The sequence below is a fragment of the Montipora foliosa genome, chromosome 1, assembly GCF_036669935.1.
Source record: "Montipora foliosa isolate CH-2021 chromosome 1, ASM3666993v2, whole genome shotgun sequence".
Taxonomy (NCBI): Eukaryota; Metazoa; Cnidaria; class Anthozoa; order Scleractinia; family Acroporidae; genus Montipora; species Montipora foliosa.
The window spans coordinates 27,327,533-27,349,956 of NC_090869.1; the positions used below are offsets into that span (position 1 = coordinate 27,327,533).

At 38.1% G+C, this 22,424-nt stretch overlaps 2 protein-coding genes across 5 annotated transcripts; both read right to left on the minus strand.

Moving 5' to 3' along the window:
* Window positions 1-1,034: 1,034 nt before the first annotated feature.
* On the minus strand, window positions 1,035-9,238 carry LOC137995656 (sperm microtubule inner protein 8-like). 3 transcript variants are annotated; one of them, XM_068841184.1, is made up of 8 exons: window positions 8,924-9,238; window positions 6,357-6,418; window positions 6,199-6,257; window positions 4,786-4,862; window positions 3,895-4,013; window positions 2,581-2,645; window positions 1,708-1,740; window positions 1,035-1,229 (listed from the first exon to the last, which is right to left on the minus strand). In XM_068841184.1, the coding sequence occupies exons 1-8, from the start codon at window positions 9,177-9,179 to the stop codon at window positions 1,205-1,207; spliced, it is 696 nt and encodes a 231-aa protein (XP_068697285.1). In that variant the 5' UTR covers window positions 9,180-9,238; the 3' UTR covers window positions 1,035-1,204. The 3 variants fall into 3 exon arrangements, with proteins under 3 accessions (XP_068697285.1, XP_068697287.1, XP_068697280.1); XM_068841186.1 differs by lacking the exon at window positions 8,924-9,238 and adding an exon at window positions 6,510-6,831 and having other exon boundaries at window positions 1,048-1,229; XM_068841179.1 differs by lacking the exon at window positions 8,924-9,238 and adding an exon at window positions 7,961-8,316 and having other exon boundaries at window positions 1,119-1,229.
* A 1,713-nt stretch (window positions 9,239-10,951) lies between these two features.
* On the minus strand, window positions 10,952-20,536 carry LOC137995668 (heat shock factor protein 1-like). 2 transcript variants are annotated; one of them, XM_068841192.1, is made up of 13 exons: window positions 20,251-20,536; window positions 19,998-20,106; window positions 16,971-17,095; window positions 16,561-16,676; window positions 16,374-16,449; window positions 15,804-15,865; window positions 15,424-15,538; window positions 15,276-15,336; window positions 14,739-14,873; window positions 14,098-14,290; window positions 12,428-12,566; window positions 12,272-12,341; window positions 10,952-12,148 (listed from the first exon to the last, which is right to left on the minus strand). In XM_068841192.1, the coding sequence occupies exons 1-13, from the start codon at window positions 20,371-20,373 to the stop codon at window positions 11,970-11,972; spliced, it is 1,503 nt and encodes a 500-aa protein (XP_068697293.1). In that variant the 5' UTR covers window positions 20,374-20,536; the 3' UTR covers window positions 10,952-11,969. The 2 variants fall into 2 exon arrangements, with proteins under 2 accessions (XP_068697293.1, XP_068697298.1); XM_068841197.1 differs by having other exon boundaries at window positions 14,170-14,290; window positions 20,251-20,507.
* Window positions 20,537-22,424: the final 1,888 nt, after the last annotated feature.

The following is a 22,424-nucleotide window of genomic DNA, read 5'->3' on the forward strand; positions in this document are numbered from 1 at the left end:
CATGTCTAATCTACCATAGCTTGTGCACTAAAGAAAGCAAGTATTTACTTTCTAAGTGAGCACGTTGTCCGTTTCCTTCAATAAAACAGGATGGCCATTGTACTACCACAAAAGTATGGGAGGATTCAGTGGCCAAGGGTGAGAAGGCCTTCATTTGTTACTACTGAGGATTGATCTGTCTGGAAACCGTAGGATTGGGTAAGGCATGATGGCAATGAAAAATCAATTGCAATAAAATTTGTTGATGTTTTGTTGGTTGCTTTAATAATTTACAGAGGGTTCCATCAGTGATGCTAAAAAGATGAATTTAGCATGCCGTCGCAATATTCCTGAAGCAGTTCAAAGCAGATACAGCCAAAGAAGAACTTTAGAATGTGCAAGTGATGTGTAACAGCTGTGTGTCAGTCTATATAGTTTCACTCGTGAATGTTGAACTCCAAGCACTTGAATCAATTTCTGCTAAATATGACAATGCTTGAATGGCTCAACTGAATAGAATGCAGCACTTACATCATCCTGCATTGCTTACGAGAAGTCCTTTTGGCAAAGTTGATAAAATTAATAAATCCTACAAATAAAGTTTTTGTGCCTATTCTGCAAAAATAACACCCTTGAACAAAATTAACTTCCAAACCTTTTTTGTGCTACAAAGTCTTTTATTGCTGTTGTGAGAAAAGTCATTAAAATATCTCCTTTATCTACTTGCTTTGGGTTGTTATCACCATTTTTTAATCCTGGATTGGATGTAGAAACCAACAGTATCCAGTTAAATGTGATTACAAATGTAGTACAATGCACTGTGTTTTCCTTGTGAATTTTTTAAACAGATTACCAACTGCACTGGGAGACCCTACAATGACTATAAAAGCAATAATTTTTAAGGCAGTTAACAAGGATAAACATCTGTACACAAAGTCGTTTTTACAATGTTTATTTGCATTAATAATATAGATTGAACTTGCATACACATTTGCATTGTTTACAGTAGAATAACTTTCTGTTCTTGATAAAATCTTCAGTGCCCTAAATGCTGAACGTTCTTAAAATTTTGTGGTTTCAAATTTCACACAGATAATAAGTTGCTAGTGATTTTCATTGTACATGGAAGCTTTTCTGTTTAACATTATATATAAGTGGTATATATTAAACAGAAACTTTAAAATGTCAAGTCACCGGCCCCTTTATTGTCAACTTGATAGTTCCTTTATCGCCAATGCATTGCTGCAACACTGGAAACAAAAAAGTCCTCAATTACTAATGTAAGTTCATTCAATGCAGTTCATTCAGTACAGACATAGAGTTCAGTCAGTATAGGATGGCTTGCATGATGCCAAAACCAAAAATGAGAGCAAGACTTGATTTCAAGTCCATGTACATGTAATTTGTTCTGGTCTTAGTCAAAGTCCCATTTCATATGAAGCATATTAGGGCCTAAACACTTGATTGATGACAGTCGATGGCATTCAATGTCAATTAATTTTTTGGTATTGATAATCAATAGACAATCGATTGCACAAGTTTTTGTGATTTATTGATTATCATTGTTATCAATAATAATATTGATGAGAATCAATCAATTAAATAACATTTTTAATAATATATGATTGGTTTGTGTTGTGAAAAAATGACCATCTTTTTTCTGAGTGATTACTCATTAAAAAGAAAGATACTGGTGGACAGCCCCTTAAACAGAAAAAGGTCTACTACCTTGCTCTTGGATGTGCATCACGATAACGGCTACTGTAAAATGAAAAAAAAGGTGGTTAGGCCTGAAAATTTTCATTATTCAAATTATTTCTATTTTTTCCTCTAAACCTGTCATCAAACTTCTGCGTTTTTACAAGCTTTCCGTCAAAAAAACGTAGACCTGAATGCAATGTTTATCCTTCCTTTAGATTAACATTCTGGATACAATAAGAAGCCTGTTCTAACTAGTTGCCAAACATTTCATTGTCTTGGTTTTGAAGAAAATGTTAAGATGCATAATGTTGAGTTAATAACCCAGATTGTTTAATCCTCACTTGTTCCGGCAGTTCACAGGATGTATAGCGCTGTACACAGGATAATAAATTACTATTGTCATGGCATATAACTCAATAGTTATCGGTTTTGAATGCATTGATCTCTCTGGATTGTCATAACGACCAAGGCAAGAGCTCGAAAGAAGATTTTGACAATCCATGATGCAAGCTGACACTACCATAATAGGCCATTTTCCAAATATCACTATTGATCTTGATAGCGAGGCAGAGGGGACAAAAACAATAGAAACAAGTTGCAATGAATGTGAAAGATATTAGCATATCATCCACTTGCCTTTGTCTTTGTCCTCTAAACCTCTCTTTCAAGCTGAATTTTAATATATCGAAAGTGGCCTATTGCACTAATGATGATGATGATGATGATAATAATAATAACAGGGAAATTAAATTTGTCCCAAACATAACATGCTGATAAATCCCAACTGCCTGGCAAGACCCAGTGGGTTGGGGTTAACTTGAAATAAATCCAGCCATACTGAACCTTGAGTCACAGCATTTACATCTGGGTTAATTGGGTTCATGGAAGACTGCAACTTACTAGATTGTGGCAGGAATTGGTCTCTGGCCCCTCAAATCTATGAAAGGTTCCTGCCTAAGGGAATACTATGGGAGAAAAAACAAAGTTGCATTTTAAAAGCAGTGGGTTTTCGTTTATTTACATGTATTTAAAAGACTTTCACAAGATGTTCTGGTTATGTTATAAAACAAAATAGTAAACAGTTCAGCATGTACTACCGAGTTATAGTTACACTTGGGAGGTTTGCTAAGCATTTAAGAAGCTAGAGTCCACTCAGCTAATGCATTGTGTGACTCTTTTTGCGTGCTTAGCAACTTCCTGCACGAAACTGTAACTCAATGGTACATGCTGAACTATTTACTAATTTTGTTAAATTTCTTTATTTTTGTTATTCTGTCAAATCACTGTGAAATGCTGTATGGGTTAAACTGTTGTTAACCCATACCTGTTTAATATACCAAAAAAAATTTGCAGAACTTATACAATGCTCATAAAAAAGTCCCATCACAATTGACAGTGTTCACAAAGAGGAAAAAGTTTGTAAGGAAAATGCCATTTTTCCACCTTTTTAAATCATGGAAAAGAAGGTGGCCTTGACTCATATATACTGATTCATTCATCCTGACCCAGCAGAGAACTTAACCACAAAAGCCGGTGGAGAAAGATATCTGAAATTATGACTTTCCTGTTAGATAATGGAACTTCTTGGCAGGGGAAAAAAGGCTGAGTGTTTCTAGCAGCAGTCAAGCCTGTGACCTGGTTATAGTTAGTTTTCATATTTTCTTTATTCACCCAGCTTTAAACTAACCGAAGATCTCAATAAGATCACAAAGAAAGATATCTGTTTGCAAACATTCTTTCCATCATTTAAGTGCTACAACTACTGGAACAAAAAAACCCTTTTGACAGCCAATGGGCAAAGGTGGACACATTTCTAATAATTATTGCTATTACAATAGGAGATGTAGTACACACTGTATGTCTTCCAGAGTCTTCTCAAGGGTGTAGCCAGGGGGGGTCCTGGGGTGCCCGTGACCCCCCCTTTGTAAGCCGTTTTTTACTCAAACAACCTACAATATTCAGGTTGCGAAAACGCGAGTACCCTATGTTTGACACAGTGTGACCCCCCCTTTGAAAAATCCTGGCTACGCCCATGCTTCTCATTTTGCCCCAAACCCTCCCCCACCAAAAAAACTAACAACAACCCACAAAACTATCTGGTTGCCTGACTTGACTAACTAGTCATGAACCAGTCTCCGTGGGTGACCAGTACCATCTCTTTACGCATCCCCAAGATCAAACAAATTTAGATGACAGAAGTTGCTGTCAACGTACCCTCCACGACCCTGTTTCCCTTGGTGATAAGTATCGTGTAGCATATCCATTGAACTTCATCTGGTCAGCAGAATACTTCAGGTATGGCTCAGGCATGAATGTGTAGGGCTCCAACGGCTCTGTGGATGAAACAGTGGCCTGTGTTGTTCTTGGGTCTTTTTTTTCTGTTTTAGTTTTGTTTCGTTTTTTTTTTTTATTTATAGCTTTGCTAAAGTGCACCTCAACCCCGAGGAAAAAATTTCCGCCATGAAAATAAAGGGTGATCAAGGAACGATTGAATAATTTTGGAACAATTGTTTTGATTTGGTTTATTCCTCCATTTGCTCTGTTATCTAGTAGCCAACGTGTAGCCGTACCCTCCCCCCGAAAGAAAAACAGGAGTGGGGAACGTGTTCCCTCTTCCCTTTTTTCTTTCTGGGGAAGGCTACGGCTACACATAGGCTATTATCTGGAAAAGCCAAATAGTTATTTTCAGAAGAAATTTTCTATGCGCTTCGACTCAGCCAAGATGTGAAAGAGTTGTGGGTCGAGCTCCTATTGTGACGTTGATAGGCCCTTTTTTTCCAGGACTGTGTCACGTGACTTTCTCAATAATTTTTAAAAAATGGTTGTGGTGTAAAATATATGCCAGAAATGGAAAGAGCGTGATCAACTAACATTTAGATGAGAGATTTTACGTGATTTTAATGCTTATAAAATTAACTGAGATGTATATGGAAAACAGCTGCTGGATGGCAACAGACAATACTTTTACATTTTTCAAACTATCAAACCGCTCTAAAATCAGTGGCCTCAAAATTAATGATGGACAACGTCACGTGACAAGGTCAGGGGCCTATTCGTTGACGCAAAATGATTTGGCCTCAAGTGAAATTCTTGTACTTCACCTACCGTTTGGTGCAAGAGAAGAAAGTTGTCTTTCACGAGATTTTGCCGTCATGGATCGCTGAAGAAATTCCGACATTCCGCTGTAAATATCAAATTAAGACGCAAACTCAGTACCTTGATCCACCTTGGCAGCGTTTTTACACGGATGCGGTTTCACATCGACACGGTTTCATGACTTCGAAACCGCGTCAAAATCGATGCGGTTTGGATGTGTTTACACGGAACCGTTTTCGCCAAAAAATGAGAAAATCCAAGTCGTGATGGTAGAAACGAGCGCTGCACAACGAGCTAAATTGAACAATGCAATTTCGCGCCAAAATAGTAACCGTATTCAAATCGATGCGGTTTCGCTGTTTACACGACAGATGAAACCGCATCGTTTTGAAAACGCTCCACTTTTGGCAGTGGTTTTAAATCGACACGGTTTCGGCAACAGTCTCGATCGATGTCGTGTAAACGGAAGGCGTAACCGCATCGAAACCGCGTTCGTGTAAACGCTGCCCCGGACGCTGCCTTATTCACAGCTCTGCGGGATCATTTCCTTTCCTTTTTTTTTTTTTTCATCTGAACAACTTTGAATAGACGATTGCTTGAGTGTTTATTTGAAGTGTTTTTCATTGCCCTTGACTCAAAAATTCACTTGCACGTTTTTCTCTTTCCTATCACAGTTGTACAGTCGATCTTTCAAAGAAGTAAAATTGTCAAGCCAATCAACCCTTCATCACAGGATTATTAGCGAAGTTAAAAAAAAATCGCAAAACGCATAATTAAGATACATAATATAATTTAACTTTCCCCTGGTATTGATTTAATGAAATACTCCCTGCGAAAAAAAACGACTGCAACCCTCCAACCGTTTCATGATCATGTGGCATTACTTTTTCTGTTTGTTACTCGCAGCCATTGGCCTTGCAGCCAGCTGAACGGGATTAACGTCTTTGTTCGGCCGAAGAGTGAATTTGACTTTCAAATTTCACGTACTGTCAACGAATTCATCTCTAAGCTTGTGCTTTTGTCTAGCACACCTCGAGGATTACTAGAAATACCGTATCAATGAAAGCTACCGAAAGAGCTCACAAACTAGGCCAATAACCTAAAACTAAGAAACACTGAAGAAACGCTTACTGCCAAAACGAGAAGTGGTAAATTAAAGAGGAAATATGATTAATTGGCCTTGCAGCCAGCTGTGAAATATCCAATGTGCTGGAATAAGATGGTGTCTGACAAATATTACTTGATAGGTTTGGAGAATCGGGAAAATTGATTGTTTACATTCCGTTGTGTTCTGCATAGTCTAACAGAAGACTTGTCTGTCGCGAAACAATGTTTATTTTTTCTTCATCAAAAGTGCGCGAAAAATTATTCCCTCTTTAACCATACAAAATTGGTGTGGTTAGTAGGTGTCAAATAACTTACCCAGACTCAATTGGCTGGTAGGAAGTTGCTTGAAGTTGTCTTCCTGTCTCGGTTATTCTCTGAGAAAAATAACTTTTCCGGTTAGTAAAAATGCCGCCCCAAACAGTTTCATTGCCTAACCCGGTATAAGCCAAGTCGTGACTTCAGTATCAACTTACCGTGCCGGACAACGGTCTGTCGGCTGGTCTAAAAAGCGTGATAGTGCTATTCTTGAAATCCTCTGAAACAAAAATACATATGAGAATTTTTAGGCTGGTCACCGGCAAAGTAATAAACATTTAAAAGTCGTTTAGAATGCTCAATCCATTTACTTCGTGACAATGGAGTTGTGGTACGCGAATGCTCTTCAGGTAATTTATGCATGGCCGTATCCATGTCCATTCTCCGGAATGTCGGTAACATTGGATGATACAATCCTTCTTTTACGGACGCTAACATGCTGGTTCGTTGTCCAAAACACGGATATAGTACTGTTTGAGTCGTTGTAGACATATTGAATCCCTAAACCGTTGAAGCCAACAAAATTCAGCACAAAAGCTCGGCTTTGTCACGGAGATGGGAAAATTTTATGGATTCCAATACCCTCTTCTTTTTGTTTGGAGGTCTGACCCAGGGCTGGCGTGTGTTGATTGATTGCACTTATACTTGGGTAACTATGACATTCAATTATGACGCATAAATGAACTTTCAGCCTTCTTTGACCAATCAATGACGAGCTTCCAGTTTGTTGTCGCAGTTATGCAAAGTCACTGATCTGTTAACCCGTCTTTGCATTCAATAGAAATGAATAACAATAATTTCACTCTTCATTAATCCAAATTAACCTCAGGTTCAAGTAAGTGGATTTGAAAAAACCCCAAGATGTCACGTACAGCAGGCGCTTGAGAGGTTGTGAATAATAATTAAATTTCTGTTACTGACTACTAACACGTCTGGTTAGTGGGACGAGTAAAATCGTCTGGCGTTAGACAGAGTAAAACCAGAGACAAATGGTCACAAATCGTGCGAATAGGCTGCTGTCATGCGCAAAATCATGACAAATTTGTTGTCCCATTTGCAGACATAGCGAAGCGGCAAGTGTCAACATGGGTTAGAATTTCTGTCACGAACCAGGCAGCCGAATTGTTTCACGGGTCCAAATATTTTGCATAAAATTGATCTTGCTGAATCGAAAGATTCCAAGCTTCAACCATTTGAAGCTATATAGATTGTTGGCAACATCAGTCTGAGTGGGAGAATCTCGCGCGCGAATAACGCGCGCGACGTTGCTATGGATTACTTATGTTGTCGGCTTCTCCATTTCTGACAGATATTCTGAGCTAAGGGAATTAAAGATTTTGAAAACATTAAGCTCTTATTTCGCCTATTCTGAATCCTTCAACGCGGAAATGAGTAGGTTAGAGCTGTACCTAATATTTAGGCAATTTTCAGTATTTACTATGATTTCAAATCTTAATAAATCAACATAGTGTAGATTACATTGTGACATTGTGGCTTTGAAGTGAATTAGTCCAGTGGGTTTGTCACAAATGCCAATGAACACAACTTGAAAGCCTTAACCGGGTCGCGTTTCATAAACGGCCTACCATTCGCACACTGTGTGGATATAAAACAATTAACACTGTGTAGTGTAAGCTTGTTTAAACTTACCGTTCATTTTTTCATAATGAATGTACTGAAGCTTACCAACTATATGCCATGATAGACTCTAGCTTAAATTATATTAATTTTGAGATGGAAAATGATAGGGGTCAATATTCACCAGCAGATCTTGAAGTGGAATTTCGGCAGTGCTCGATCGGTAACTTGCACAACGAGCTGTCGCGATCTATCCTTCGATAACTGGGTGGCTTCGGATGCAGCATGCCTTCCTTAACTGCAGCCAGCATTCTCCTTGGAGGTGAGTAGCCGTAATCTGTCCCATGTGGTCGCGGTCGTACGGCGTCGTGTTGACTGAACCGCACGCCTTGACGGTCGTAGAGACGGCTGCTTTGAGCAAGTTGAAGATGACGCGACATTCTGGTTGGAGTGGCCTTAGGCTTGTCCGGTTGGCTCAAATATTGTTCTCGCAATGTTTAAAATTCAGTGAGCAATTTTCTTTCGCTCAGCAGATAAACGCGGTTTGCATTTGAGGAGACTGGCACTAGCGACTTTTGTCCAGGGAAAAGGAGCATATTTAATACACAGGGCAACATCTAACCTTTAGCTTCTCTCAACGATGACCAGAAGATTCAATAGCACATTTCAAAGGGAGTGGCAGATGAGTTCCCTGATAAAAACCAATATCTTTGCTCTTGTCCTGACATCGAGATGAGGGGGAAAAGGTGGCATTATTGCGCAAAATGACATGATTTGCGGAATGTTCTCTAAATTTCTAAGTTTACAGCCAACTTCACTCGAAAAACGCTAACGTGCAGGTTTTGTCAAGAAATGTTAGCACCGTCTGCCATTGCTCTCAGCGGAGAAAAGCAATTGAGTTCAGTTTACCCTACTAGCTCGAATTTTGTAAACGTTATTGTCACCCTTAACCTCGGCAAGAAAACGCAAATTCTTAGCAGACGTCGCAACTGCAGTTCATATATATTTTTGTTACTAAAATCCCGTGAATTTTTTTTTTGTCAAAGTCAGGTAATCACTCGGCACTAACAGTAACAACTTTGTTGCCACGGAAACGTCTCACACTTCGGGCAGTTCATTTTCAAGCAATTGTATCATTGCAAATTACCTTTCCTGCACGGTGTTGAATGGCGAGAATGATCCTGCGTCAACTTTCTAAGCACCTCATCCATGTCCATTCGTCTTAAAGTTGGTAGACATGGATTGTACAATACTTCTTTTACGGCAGTTAACCTGCGCGTCGAACCGAAAACCAAAGGTGTGCTCGGGACATTGCGAGTATATTCCTCTCTGAAATTCACGTTCAAGGATTTTCTTCCCACAGTGCATGGCTTTGCCCATAGAGTGTAATATTTTGAAGGCATTAGTTCGATTGAAATGCTTCTCTTTGCAGTACGCTATAAAACTAAGCTGATTGTTTTCCGGTCTTGATATGCTAGAATAGAAGGAAATTTCAGCTGTTTTTATACCAGTTATTAATAATACATGCAGTCGCAGTTGTTTGCCTCGGGCAATCTGTCTAACCTACGGGGATTTTGTTTGCAAATTTGGGCAAAGTTTCATTGTAGCTATCTCGCTCACGATGTGAGATTCTTCTGTTGTTTTCTTAGTTTTTTTTTCTTCCTGTGAAAAATTGTTAGAAAGCGCACTGCCTTCAAGAATGATGGAATTGTTTCGATCCCGATTGATACAGCTAGGACGGCGCATGACAGATTGCAGGATATTAACAGACTGAAAAAAGGCATTTGTGTCAGGAGATCTCATTATCAACCATGGTTGTTGGGTGTGCTGGTTACCAGCCGTCTCCTTTTCCAATCCCATCAGAGTCACTAGAGCTGCGAGATTTTGTCACGCAACAAAGCTTAATGTTGCGTGACTAGATGAGTGTTAAGATCATTTATACCAGTCTACTTTCCGTTTATATCAATGAAAGGAAGACTTTCTTAGCAGGAACATGCATATCTTGTAGAAAGGAAAATCGATTCTGAATCTTATTGAATCTCCCGAGTTCAAGTGTCCAGTGATAAATAAAATGGACTCCATACTTGAATGGAACAAGTGGCATATAATTCCTTGACGAAGATCGTGCAAATTTCTCGACTGCAAAAAAATTCGCTGAAAGAGAAACGATTCGCCCTATGATAATTCAGGAAGTAAAATTATTCAACGAATAGGGAAAAAACCCAACGAAAAGAAAATGATCTCCTCTTGCCACATAGGGACACTGTTCCCGTTTTCAACTTCCACAGTTTCATCCCCAGAAACACGATGGTATATTGTAGGCAATTAACTAAAACTGTAAGAAGTTTTAATACTGAGTCCTGAAACCATTAGGAAGTGCTAACCATCAGGGAACTTGGTCATGCGCAGTTTGTCGGCGCGAAGAGAAAAGAGCAACGGGCCATAAAACCCGGTAATCATTGCTCGTATCTTTTCCATTTCACCAATCAAAATTTGTGAAATCATAAACAGTCAAAACGTTGGGGAAGAGAATATTAAACAAACATGGAACATCCAGTCGTTAGTGGCTCTCGTGACAACAACGTTATTGCATGGAAAAGGACCAGAAAAAGAAAAGAAAAAAAGGGAGCAATCGAGTAGCTTGCAAAGTAGGGGTATTTTGGTAAGAATTATCGGCCGACATCTTGGATAACGAGACTAACAAAGGACTGGGACGAGTAAAAAAATTGCAAACAGGGAGAGGATGACAGTATGAAATGAAATGGTGGTGGGGGATGAGGAAGGGAAGAGAAATCGTCCCAATCCTCTACCGGCCGTGTGCTTTCAAAATGTCGGCTCATTACGATTACGAACGTTGGACCTTGCACAAGAGCCGCATTCCATTTCCGAGTCTGCCTCCTCTTGAAAGCGAGTCTGCAGGCGAACTTTTTCTTATGAAAATTAGTTTTTATTCATAATGTAAAGTAGGACTAATTACCATCACACAAACTTCGCGCTTTGACTCGCTTTGAAGAGAAAGCAGACATTAACTCGGGAATGGCCTATTTACACCGCTATTCCACTCGTTACAAACTACAATTTGAGTACGAGTGGCCTTCCTGTGGTAAGGCCTCACCCTACCCCTTTGAGGTGAGAGCAAGGTACCAAAATATTTCCGAAGGGCAAACCAAAAAAACTCGTTCTCTTTAACTTTAATTGGTTTCTATTTAACGCACGAGTAAAATTTTAACAGGTCAAATCCTTCATATATATTTTTCAAAAGCACCACTGAATTAAAGTTTATCATTTGATATTGCTTTGACAGTAAAGGTCATTCACACCTGCTACATCATTTACGCAAGTCATCTTCATGTATTTAAGCTAGGAAATTTTCTCTCCTCTCTTTTTTCCCTTAAATCACGAAGACTAACTGAAACACCGGGTTAAGCTTATTACCTGTAAATGTTTTATATAAGTCTTACAAGTGTTAAAAACAATAAAACCGAAACTTCTCATAAATTTATCAGTAAATCTGGATAGTCAACTTGACTGCTTCGCTCACAAAGCAACAAGTAAAACAGACTGGATACAGTCCAATAGTAACTTGACAGCCCATCACGTGATCTTTCCTTCTCTTGACCCTGATCACGTGTTGCTGCTGTTCGCATTGCTCAGCTCGATCTCGTACTTCAGAAATTTGGTAGTTCAAAGTCGATCGACCAATGATGATGGGTTAACGCTCGCAACGCTAGCTTCCCAATCTCCCTAATTACTGTGTTTTAAACCCCAACGACGCAGCACCGCCATTTCCTTACATTCCACCGTTAGTTATTCATACCCCACATGATCCCAAAGGTCTGCTGTTACGAGAGCGGTGATTTAACTATTATGAACACGTGACCATTCCTTTGCTTTTGCCATGTGGTTGTCATGTGCTCTTGTACATGACTGCGCTATTCTCGGTTCGAGGAGACAGCACCATACATTACTTCAAATAAGTACTTTGGCTTCGGCGACGTTCGGTTTAAGCGATTGTGATTTTAAATCACAATAGGTTGAGTCACAGCTCGTTACATCTGCCTCCGTTGTATTTACTTTCATAAGTAACAGCAAAACTAGTAAAACGCACTTAAAATTATTGCACAAGGAAAACGTTTTTCAAGCCAGTAGAATCCTCAGCCGAAGAAAATGAAGAGATTTTGACCGACGATTTTTCAACCATTAAATATGTGATGAACAACATCATATTCTGACTGTTGTGATTGCTGTTGCTGTCCTGGGGACCACTCTCTTCGTCCGTACTGATCCACGCGCTCTCTGGAGCGCGGCGGTCCTCGGGGAGAGTTACTGCTGGCACCAGATGCCTGCATTCCGTACTGAACAAGTTCGTTACCTGTAAGATAATAAGAGTCGCCTTAATAACGCAAAAAGAAAAAGCAGGCTAGCCTGTATCTTGGTTGGCTGGTGCCCTCTTGTAATCGAGTTATTAAAGGACATGATGTTCTTCACTCTGTACCTTGAGAGGTGTTGGCAGCACCAGGAAGCGGACTCGCTGCAGCACGGTCTGCTAGAACATCAAGTGGATCCTAGAATATCATGCCAAAGAAAAATTAATAATCTCCACAAATATTGTGATCAAAAATCAATTGACGCACGTTCGTACATGGCTAACCTGGGTTGGATGACCACCTTCGTGCCCAAACACATCATAAAATAAGCTGTTGTCCAGCATTAAAGGGTGATTTGCCAGTTGATACTGAATGTTATCAAGATTGCTTGAAATAAAATCTACTTGGTCACCGATAAAATTCCTGAAGAAAGACAAAAGAAGTGAGGAATTGTTAGTCTAGTTTGCAAAAATGCCATGTTAAAGTACCCAGAAAAGGTTGCTTAGGGTTAGTCTTCACTCCAAAGGAGATTGAAGTGTAATATGGGTAATATTGGTAATATTTCCACTATTTGCAAGAAATACATCCACATGAGAACTAACAGAAAATAAACTGAAAAAATCTGGCCACTCACTATTGCCCATAAAGCTCAATATTATTTTGGTTTTTGATTCACAACAACGTACAACCAGTAATGATAAAGACCTTTGCAGATTTTACCCCACTCAATACACCTTATTCCAAAATGGCCGCCATTTTAGTATTCTTTTGTATCCATGCAAATTGGCCCTTATGGCCTCGCTTTCAAAGGTTAAATATTCTTTTGAATTTTACGTTTGAAAGCGAGGCCATAAGGGCCAATTAGAATACTAAAATGGGAGCCATTTTGGAATAAGGTGTATGGCTGTTAAAATGAACTGTGACTGGTAGTTTCCAGATATTTAGTGCAATGAAAACACAAGGTAAATGGCAACATGGATTAATCATTTTTCCAGTCTATCACAACGCTCAGATGTTATGTACAAACAATCTCACAGCTGATTTCGTTGTAACCAATGAAACCCAGAAATACAAAATAAGCTTCAATTAATTGGTCATTTTTACAACAAAATTAAATGGGCTCTAAATTATCTTCAGCTCACTGACATGGCTATCTTCCTCAAAAAGCCTTGACATTAAAGAGACTCAAATAGGCCTAATAAAGTACAGTAACCTAATAACGATCTACTTCTGAATTAAATGATTATTTTCTTGTTATTATTAATTTTTAACTATCTGCCTTCAGCACCACAAACTGAATCATTTATCATGATACCCTTGTAATGGTAATGATAGATAACTCTAGTGGTTTGTGTGACATTACCTTTCTACCATATCATCTTCAGAAAGTTTCCCAAAGATATCTACACTGGGGTTTTGGCTGACGGAACAAAGATTTAAATGTGATAAGCCACTTGCTATCCATCAAGTGTTCGTAACAAGGAGAGAATGAAAAAATATATACACGTGTAAACAATGATCATGAAGAAAAATTATGCACTAGTCTATGTGTTATGCAAGGATGGTACAAAAGTGGCACGGCAAAGGTCCTCTAATATTGCATAAATAATGAAAGCTGGATGACAAAATAAAATCACAACTAACAGCACTGCATACAGTAGTAATAATCAATGCATTAAAATAAAAAACTTATAGTGTGAATGTGACGAGATCTTAAATTTTTAAATTTAGCCAACTCGACTAATCATGTGCCACAAAAGACTTGTGTGCGTCCAAACCACAAATAATTAATGTGTCTAACTAACTAAGATGTTTAGTAGGATATCAGAATGTACGTAGATGACTGTATAGCTCACAAATACAAACTTCCTACAGAGCCATTGATTTGGTTTATTTATCACTGCAGTGAATCTCTGGAGTAATAAATAGCTTTTCAATGGTCAGAGGACACTACCTCTCTGCAAGTTCTTCCTGAGATAGACCACGCCTCATAGGGGCATTTCTTATAGTATGATGCTCATCGTACGATTGAGGCTCTATGATGTGCGTCGGGTGTACAATGGGCGTCTGGTTCTGTTCCTCTGGGAAAGTAACTACTCCTGTTGATACACAAGGTTGTACAACTGAAGCTTGCGGGTAAGATGATGCTGGAATATCAAGAGAAAAAGAAAAAAGAAGAGATTTTAAAAGATGTAAATTACAGTGAGCAATACAACATATACCTTCAGTCTTCCTTGAAAGGATAATATGTCTCGATAAGATTTATAAAAGCATAATAATGGCAACTTTATTCTTTATATGTAAAAGAAATATTTTAATTTTTGTCTGTGTCAATTAGCATTTAACAGGTAGATGTTCAAGTACCTGGGATATCAGCAAGAAAAATCTAAATAATTTGGATCACTAAAGGCGACACTGAGTGAACTTAGATGACTCTTGTTAATTCAAAAGCAATCAGACTGGATTGAGTGTCAAGACATTCACTTTTTAAAAAAAGTATTTACCAATAATAATAATAGTCCTGACTGGATTAGGCTCATAATTTGCTACGATATTGGACTTATGTTTGAGAAAATGGAGTTTGGTCAACACTACCTGATGATGTGGATACTGGACTAGACACAATAGGCTGTGATGTAGAAGGACCTGAATCCTCAGGGAATCTAATAACTGGTCTAGCATGTGATATTGTATCATCATCTAATGAAGTTATTAGTGGTCCACTTGTGGCTGTAACAAACAAAGAAAATTGAAATGCTTTCAAACTCCACAATAATCACAAATGACTGTCACTTTTAATAATAATTTTCATGTCATTATGGAGTTCTAGTCTGGTGTGAATTGAACTGGCTAGTTCAGTCCTCTTTGTCAGCTTTGAATATGTTAAGTCATTTTTTTCTACCAACGTTTTCTACCATAATAAGCATGAGCTGTTGTTTTGACCCTACAGTCGGTATTGCTCAACGTCTGCAAACATAAAGGCACCCTTCAATCCAAAGACCCAATAAAAATGGACTCCAGTTTCTATTTCACCAAGATGTCGTAAATAAATTTCGCTCTGTAGTATCATTGATAACAATAACATTGTTAAACTGCATATTGTGTAATTATACGCATCATGCTGTCACTTACAAGGCAAACTTGTAGCGGGAACATTTGATATGTCAGAAATTGTGAGAGTCTGTGTACTAGGCTGAAAAGAACAAAAATAACAATGACGAGTGATTGATTTTCAATGAACTTGGCAAAATACTTTTAAAGCTTCATAACTTGCACTCACTCTCTGAGAAGAATAGCTTGGTGGAGGTTGTCCACTGCTGGGACCAGAACCATCTCTGTAGTCATACCGCTCCCTTTTGGCGGATGGTTCTTCTGTACTGTCCTGGAGCATCAACCTAAAAAGAGGAGTGATGTTTGATGATTAAATTCTACATAAAAACTAACACATGGGATCAACATGATTTTAGAAAGATAAAATTATACTCTGCTCCTTATTCACTGGATCTGCTTCAAAATACTGTCCTCTCACAAATGCAGTACAATACGAGTTTTGTGGAAACACCGACATCACTAGCAGATCTTCATCTTGCCACCTGTACAATGATGACAATAATAATACTATCACATTATTATGGCATGCTCGCCGCATTCATCACCAACCTCTTTCTATTCTGCACCAGCTTGTCATTTTGATAGATTAGCCGCATGAGATACTGGAAGAGCTGTGAAAAAAAGAGCAGGCTGAGATATGCACTACACTTTCCCAATAAGCTGTTGTATAATCACTGATTATAACTGATAACTTCATTCATTTTATGACTCAAGCAGTGTACTGGAGATTTATTCTACATGTCAAAAGTCATAAAAATCATTCCCCATTTTCACACTCCCTTTAAAAAGGTGTTGTCACTGTACACTACAGGCTGTCATATTTAAAATTATAGGAATTTATTAATATTAATCTCATGAAGAGACTGTAAGCAGAAGGTAACCTGAAAAGGTAATTTATGCCAAAAATTATGGTTTGGCGACTAAATTCTGTGGCATACTCTGTCCAAAACCAATTTAACTTTATCATTTGATACAATAACTTGACACATTTTGCTCTGGAAAAAGCCCAACAGTCTTATTCATTACAGGGTGATCCCTTGATTATTGACGGGTGGCTCAACCACCCAAGTCTGTCTCATGGGCACCACACATTATCTTAAAAATACAGACTGAACTTACTTTGTTCACAATCTGCTGTTGTCTTTGATGTTTTTGTCTTAACTCAACCAGTTCATTCCACAGAGTAACATTTTCCCTGTCAGGGAGAAAACGTGGTGAGTCACAGGAAAAGGCAACATAACATGGCTAAAACAAACCAGACTCTTTCTTCTCTATGGTAAATTTATTTTGACAATTTATTATTAACCTTTTGATCTGGTCAAGTTTCATCGTCATTTCGTCCTGTTTTCCTTTCATGTCTTGCACATCGTTCAACACCTTGGATACATCTTCATTCTTTAATTTCTTCTCCTCTGGTGCAGCCTAAAACAGATAAAATGTTTTAAACACTGCATTTCATTCAAAACATTTGACTCAGATAAAAATATTCAACAAAGTTGGCCAACTACAACAATCAAGTAAAATTTTCCTTTTAGTTGGAAATTTTGGTGGAATGTTTAAGCTTTCAAAACATTTTGGTGACTATTCATTTAAAAACACCAAAATGAACTCATTTACATGTACCATTACTTCCATTTGCACCAAATTTATTTTCAAATTCACTTTAAAATTGCCACAAACCATTGCAGTTTTTTTACACCCAATAATAACACATACCTTTCTCTTGACATTCTCAAGTAATTCAGGATGATATCTGTTGAAGTTTCCGTTAAAAAACTCCCACTCGTCTTTCTCTGATCTCAGGCCACCTTGCTCAGCACCAATTACTTTACGGAAGCCATCTAATAAATTTCATTTGAAGAAGGATGTAGTTATAGATTTGTAAATTCAGATTATTTTGAGTTCATTTTAGTCTATTTTCATTGAAAGCCTTGGTGCAAACACTTTCTTCTCTAGATGTAAATATTATTAGTTTACATAAGGAAAATACAACTTTAGATAACTATTAATAATTTCCCACTTGGATTCCTGTTAAAAAATGGTGCTGAAATGAATGAAGAGGTCATAGTTGCACCAATAAATCACTCATTGCAAGTTAAAAAAAGTTGTGATGCCACCATTGTGTTCCTAAACCCATTGACTCCAAAGGAGGCCTAGGACACCCCCAGTTGACGAGAAAAAATTAATTGTCTGACGTGAGACAGTGGCTCAGTTGGTTGAGCACTGTCTGGACTGCCATGCAGGAGGTTTTGAGTTTGACTCCAATCAGACCAATACTCAGGGTCTTAAAATGACTGAGGAGAAAGTGCTGCCTTTGAAATGACACCTGCAAATGGTTAGACTTTCAAGTCTTCTCCGATAAGGACAAAACACCATAGACCCCATCTCACAAATATCTTTGATGTTCAAAAGTTTCCTGTGGGACGTTAAAGAACCCACACACTATTCATGAAGAGTAGGGAATGAGGTTCCTGGTGTTGTGGCTGTCCTTTGTGAGCATGTTCTCTGATGTCTCAAAAAGGCTTGTGGTGTGTGATGCCACCTAAGCAAAAACAGCCATAAGTCAAAAAGGACTTTGACGAGCGCTGGAAAATGTAGATGCAGATGTAGATGTAAAATCTGTCAAGTCTCACTCCCAGGAGTCAATGGGTTGAGTGATTGCATACACTGGTGTTCCATTTTTTTTGAGGGAGTGACCCTAATCTAAAATGCTTAGAAAAGACCCAAAAGGGCATTTCTTAAAAGTGAAACCCAGAGGGAGGTGAAAGAAAGAGGAACTTACATAGAGGGAAGGGAGAATTTGGTTCTCCCTAATAAGGAGGGCATCAGAAACTTCCCCCTGGATGGTTATGTGCAGAACATGCTGAGAGAAGGGAGGGGTTCAAACTAGAAAGTTTAAGAGAGAATCAATAGGGAAGGGTTTGCCTTTAAAACACCCTAGCATGAGAAGGAATTATCTTGGCACATCATTTATAAATAACCACTGACAAGGGCAATGAAATTTGAGGAAATTTAATCAGAATTTCAATAAGTAATAGTAACATGATCATTTGAAATTTTATAGCAGTATACACTGTACAATTTGATTTGATTGATTTAATTTGGTGTCAGAAGACCTTTGTTCATATTTCACTTATTGACTAATGCAATAATTACATTTAAAAATGCATTCATTGCATTTAAAACTATTTGATGTACTGGACCCATTTGCATCATTTAATCAATCATCCCAAAATGCATAGACATAAAGAATGCTTAAATAATTTGTTTTCTCTATTTGTGCATTCAAGCATTTTTAACTTTCAAGAGCTTTGTCTTAATCCAGAGTATATTAATAATGGCAATGGTCACGACAAGCTTTTTTTTTTTTAACTGCTGAACTCTTTAATTTACCACAAAGTTCATCCCAAAAATAGCAACCAATGGCAATTATGCACAACTAGCTATTATTAGTGCCTAAATCAACCATTGCATGCTGCTATTCAATTAATAGGTTGCTTCTACTTTACAGGGAAGCACTGTTCTCAGGGCTGAAAAACAATCACGCTATCAAAACTTTGCTTTATTCTGAATGAATGTCTGAATATTTGGCCTTGACTACAGTATTTATCAAGGACTGACTCTAGCTTTGAAATCCAGTGTTTCACTGTTACCCAAGAGGTTAAGTAATTTTTAGTCTTTTGGAGGCTTGATTCAATTGAAATGCTTGAGATTGCCAACAAAATTCTGTAATAAAGGTTTGGAAGTAATCCATGTCCTCAGGTGATGGTTGAGCAAAAAGAGTGTTGATCAAACGTGCTCGCAATGAAAGATGATATACTTGTACATTCATTCTGACTAAAGTTTTGGTGCTGCCTTACAGAATTTTAACAATGTATACAGACTCAGATTCTTTCAGAAGCTTTTATACTAAGAATTCTCTGAAGGAAGTCTTGATTTTTAAATTCATTTCAAGCTTTGAACTGTTCCCAAGAGCAGGTAATCCACATGAACCCAATGATCTTTTCTCTGGAAATTACGATTTGGGACTTGAAGCATACGATAAGGTACATGTGATGACTCTTTAAGAACCTTTCTTCTTTCCTCCAAATAATGTCGCTGTTCATTAGTATATATATTGCACCTCAAAAGCATAAAGTCAACACTTCCACTGAGGATATACTAGAGAACATTCTAAACAGTCAACTTCTCATCCTACGCATTGCAGCGAATTTCCCATTTGGTAAGTAACACACATAATCAATTTCAGCCATAGTGTAACACGAGTTTTACAAGTATATTACTCATCTACACATGTACATGTATTATAAACGCTTTCAGATAGTATTTGAAATCTAACATCGAAAAGCAAAGCCACACCACCAGCTTTAGTAAATCGTGCAAGACTGAAAGCATGGAAAGGAAAAAATCGCCTACCACTAGCAACATTATGCATGAAAAAGGTATGGGCAAACAGTTTGAACAAACGTTGTACGCATTGCAAACATTCTTTGGCAAGACGTTATTATTTTCTTTACCAAGTAAATCAAAAGAAGACCGTAAACCTTCGGGTCAATGTTTCATTTCAAAATGGCCACGTCCAACGAGGATGGGAAATTCGAATTTTCAGTTTACAACGTCCTCTGGATCAAGAAGATCGAGCATTACTCATTATAATTAGCTCTCGCGTCTGCTATCATCACAAAAAAAAATGTCAAATTTATAGACAGTGCACTTGTTGATTGTTTCAGAAAATGTACTCACACATATTCAGCTGACGAACGAAGCTTGCAAAGTTGTTATGCTTGAAATACTTTGGAAGTATTTCGCGTGCAAAAGTGGCTTGGTCGTGCACGAGGAATCCCGATCCATTCTGCAAATATACCGAAATCTTTTTAATTTACGGGTGAATATCAAAAATATAAATAAAGAATGCAACACCCAAGAATCCATCAAGAAGTAGACGTGATTTGCAAAGTCTAAAACAATAGATGTATCTAGTTCCGTAAACCCTTGCCTTGTTCCATGAAATGTGATCATCGTATTGCGGGTCTTCAACCAGCTTCCAAAGTTTGACCAGAAAAGCAGGCACGTTGGAATGAATGCTACTCGAATCTGCGTCTCCTGTCCTCATCGGCATACTTTGTTAAAGACCACCTTAAACAAATAATCTTTCTCACGAAGTTTGCGTGTGTGTGGTTCGAGAAGTGCGGAAGGGACACCAAGCGATTCACACAACAGCCATATTTACCCGCTAGTTTGAAAGAGGGGTTTATATATACGCTTTGCTTAGGACTGGCACTAGTTTACAAGGGCGTCGTAGAATCAAGAAATAGTAAACAAGTGATAGTCGAGAAGACTTGATTGTTGACTTTTCTATATTTAGTCATCGGAATTTCAATGACCTACCTATCCCCTAAAAGGTGCTTTTCAGCTTAGACTCTGAAGTCGACAGGTGGTGACCTAAGCGGTTACCTCGCTGACGTCATTCAGGGCCCGTCTCCAGGGAGCACTGAACAAACACTCGGTTCCAGAACTTTCGCAAATGCTCGCGTTCACCAACCGACATACCGTTGATGGTTCTAGAGAACTTGGATTGTAATCATAAACTTTGAACATGGTGACAAAGAGATCGTAAACATGGATGTATTTCGTTTTTTTTTTGGTAAAAAAGAAACATTGGAGGCTCTTCAGGGAATCTCCGCAGACAGTTTATTAAAACTAACGACAGGAATCTTCCGCCCACACGAAACAATACTCGGGACTCAAGAATTGTAAATTGTCCGTGAAGATAGAAGTTTAAAATTTAAAATGTACAGAGTTCTCATGTTCATAGAGTCAAACTCATAACTGGTTGACCAGAAATCTTTTTTTAGATAGTATTTCTTTTTGTATAACAAGAGCCAAATTTATCAGCCCGCTGATTCCAAAAATAAACTTTCTCATAAAAAATTAGTTTCGTTGCCACTTTTGATGCAATGTCAAATTCTCTTTGTTCAACCGGAAATAGATGAACCTACCATAACTGTAGCAAGTACATAAAAGTCACGCAAACCAGCTGTTCTAGATTATTCGACGCGATGGCAGACGTGCGTTTTCAACATAAGAATATTCTGGAGAATAGAATGACGTATGGACCATCTAGATGGTTCTAAAACGATATAATACGATATAATTACAATGTATAGTTAAATTTTCCATCGAAACACTGTTGATATGTTGATATTTTTCAATTATAGCATACAAGAATTATCTAGAATATTTTTTGGTTTTCAATATTCTTATTATATTTTTGAGGTACAGATTGTAAACTCGATACATTACAGTTGTTTTATATGTGTATCAAGGCAAAAGAACCATTTTGTTACCTGTAGAAGGCATCTATTCCAATGTGGGCTCAGAGAGCACATCGATGTTCTCTTTATTCAGAGAGGGGTTAAAAATTATGTCTTCATGTGTAAGCCGTTTTAGAAAACTTTAAACCCTCCCGTAAATGTTGCTCAAGTGTATTATTTTGTGCCATAAGATTTTCCGTTATTGAGGTATTTTAATTCATCTGAGTCTGGCCGGGAGGTAAGTTTTGGGGTTTCTTTCCACGATCTTGACTAAAAAACTGTCGAATTAGTTTAAAAACAACATAAAGTGCTTGTCTTGTTCAGTTATAATTTTGTTACAAAAGCGTAGTCTTTTGCTTCTATTTAAAGGTAAGGCCCGATTGTCCCTATCCAGTAAAAGTTTATAAATTGTAATTTTCATGGCACCCTTGAAATTCAATTGAATTTCGCACAACTTCGAGAAAATTACTCGGAACGATTGAATTTTTTCGGATACTATTTACTTCAATTATTAGCGGACAAAGTAACGATGTTGCCAAGAAATAATAATGTCTTCGTCGTCACGTGCTAGAACATTCCTTGTTCTGCCTGTGGAGGATGCATCTCGAAGGTTGTAAACCATCAACCGATGTCTGAAACATTCGCGAAACTTGGATATTGCTTGACATTTCGTGCAAACATGTTTTCTTCCACTTTCGTTGATTAAAACCAAAGCCATCTAAAGTATGCTGCAAGCTCTCTTTCTTTGTAACTGAAAATGAAAAGTTGGTCGATACGAGAGTCTGACGTAGGCAGGAGTCAGGGGGCGGTTCAGCACCGAAACTTGAGAGGCATTTTCTTTTGGGCTGGAAGTCGT

What these genes read in the sequence shown, in the direction of transcription:
- LOC137995668 (XM_068841192.1), bottom strand. Translation starts at nt 20,373, where the DNA reads ATGCCGATGAGGACAGGAGACGCAGATTCGAGTAGCATTCATTCCAAC. An exon ending in AAACTTGACCAGATCAAAAG is followed by an intron (nt 16,450 to 16,560) that starts GTTAATAATAAA and finishes TCTCCCTGACAG; the next exon opens with GGAAAATGTTACTCTGTGGA. An exon ending in AACAGCAGATTGTGAACAAA is followed by an intron (nt 15,866 to 16,373) that starts GTAAGTTCAGTC and finishes TTTTTTTCACAG; the next exon opens with CTCTTCCAGTATCTCATGCG.
- LOC137995656 (XM_068841184.1), bottom strand. Translation starts at nt 9,179, where the DNA reads ATGCCTTCAAAATATTACACTCTATGGGCAAAGCCATGCACTGTGGGA. An exon ending in TACCAGCCAATTGAGTCTGG is followed by an intron (nt 4,863 to 6,198) that starts GTAAGTTATTTG and finishes TGATATTTACAG; the next exon opens with CGGAATGTCGGAATTTCTTC. An exon ending in GGGAAACAGGGTCGTGGAGG is followed by an intron (nt 2,646 to 3,894) that starts GTACGTTGACAG and finishes TTTCTCCCATAG; the next exon opens with TATTCCCTTAGGCAGGAACC.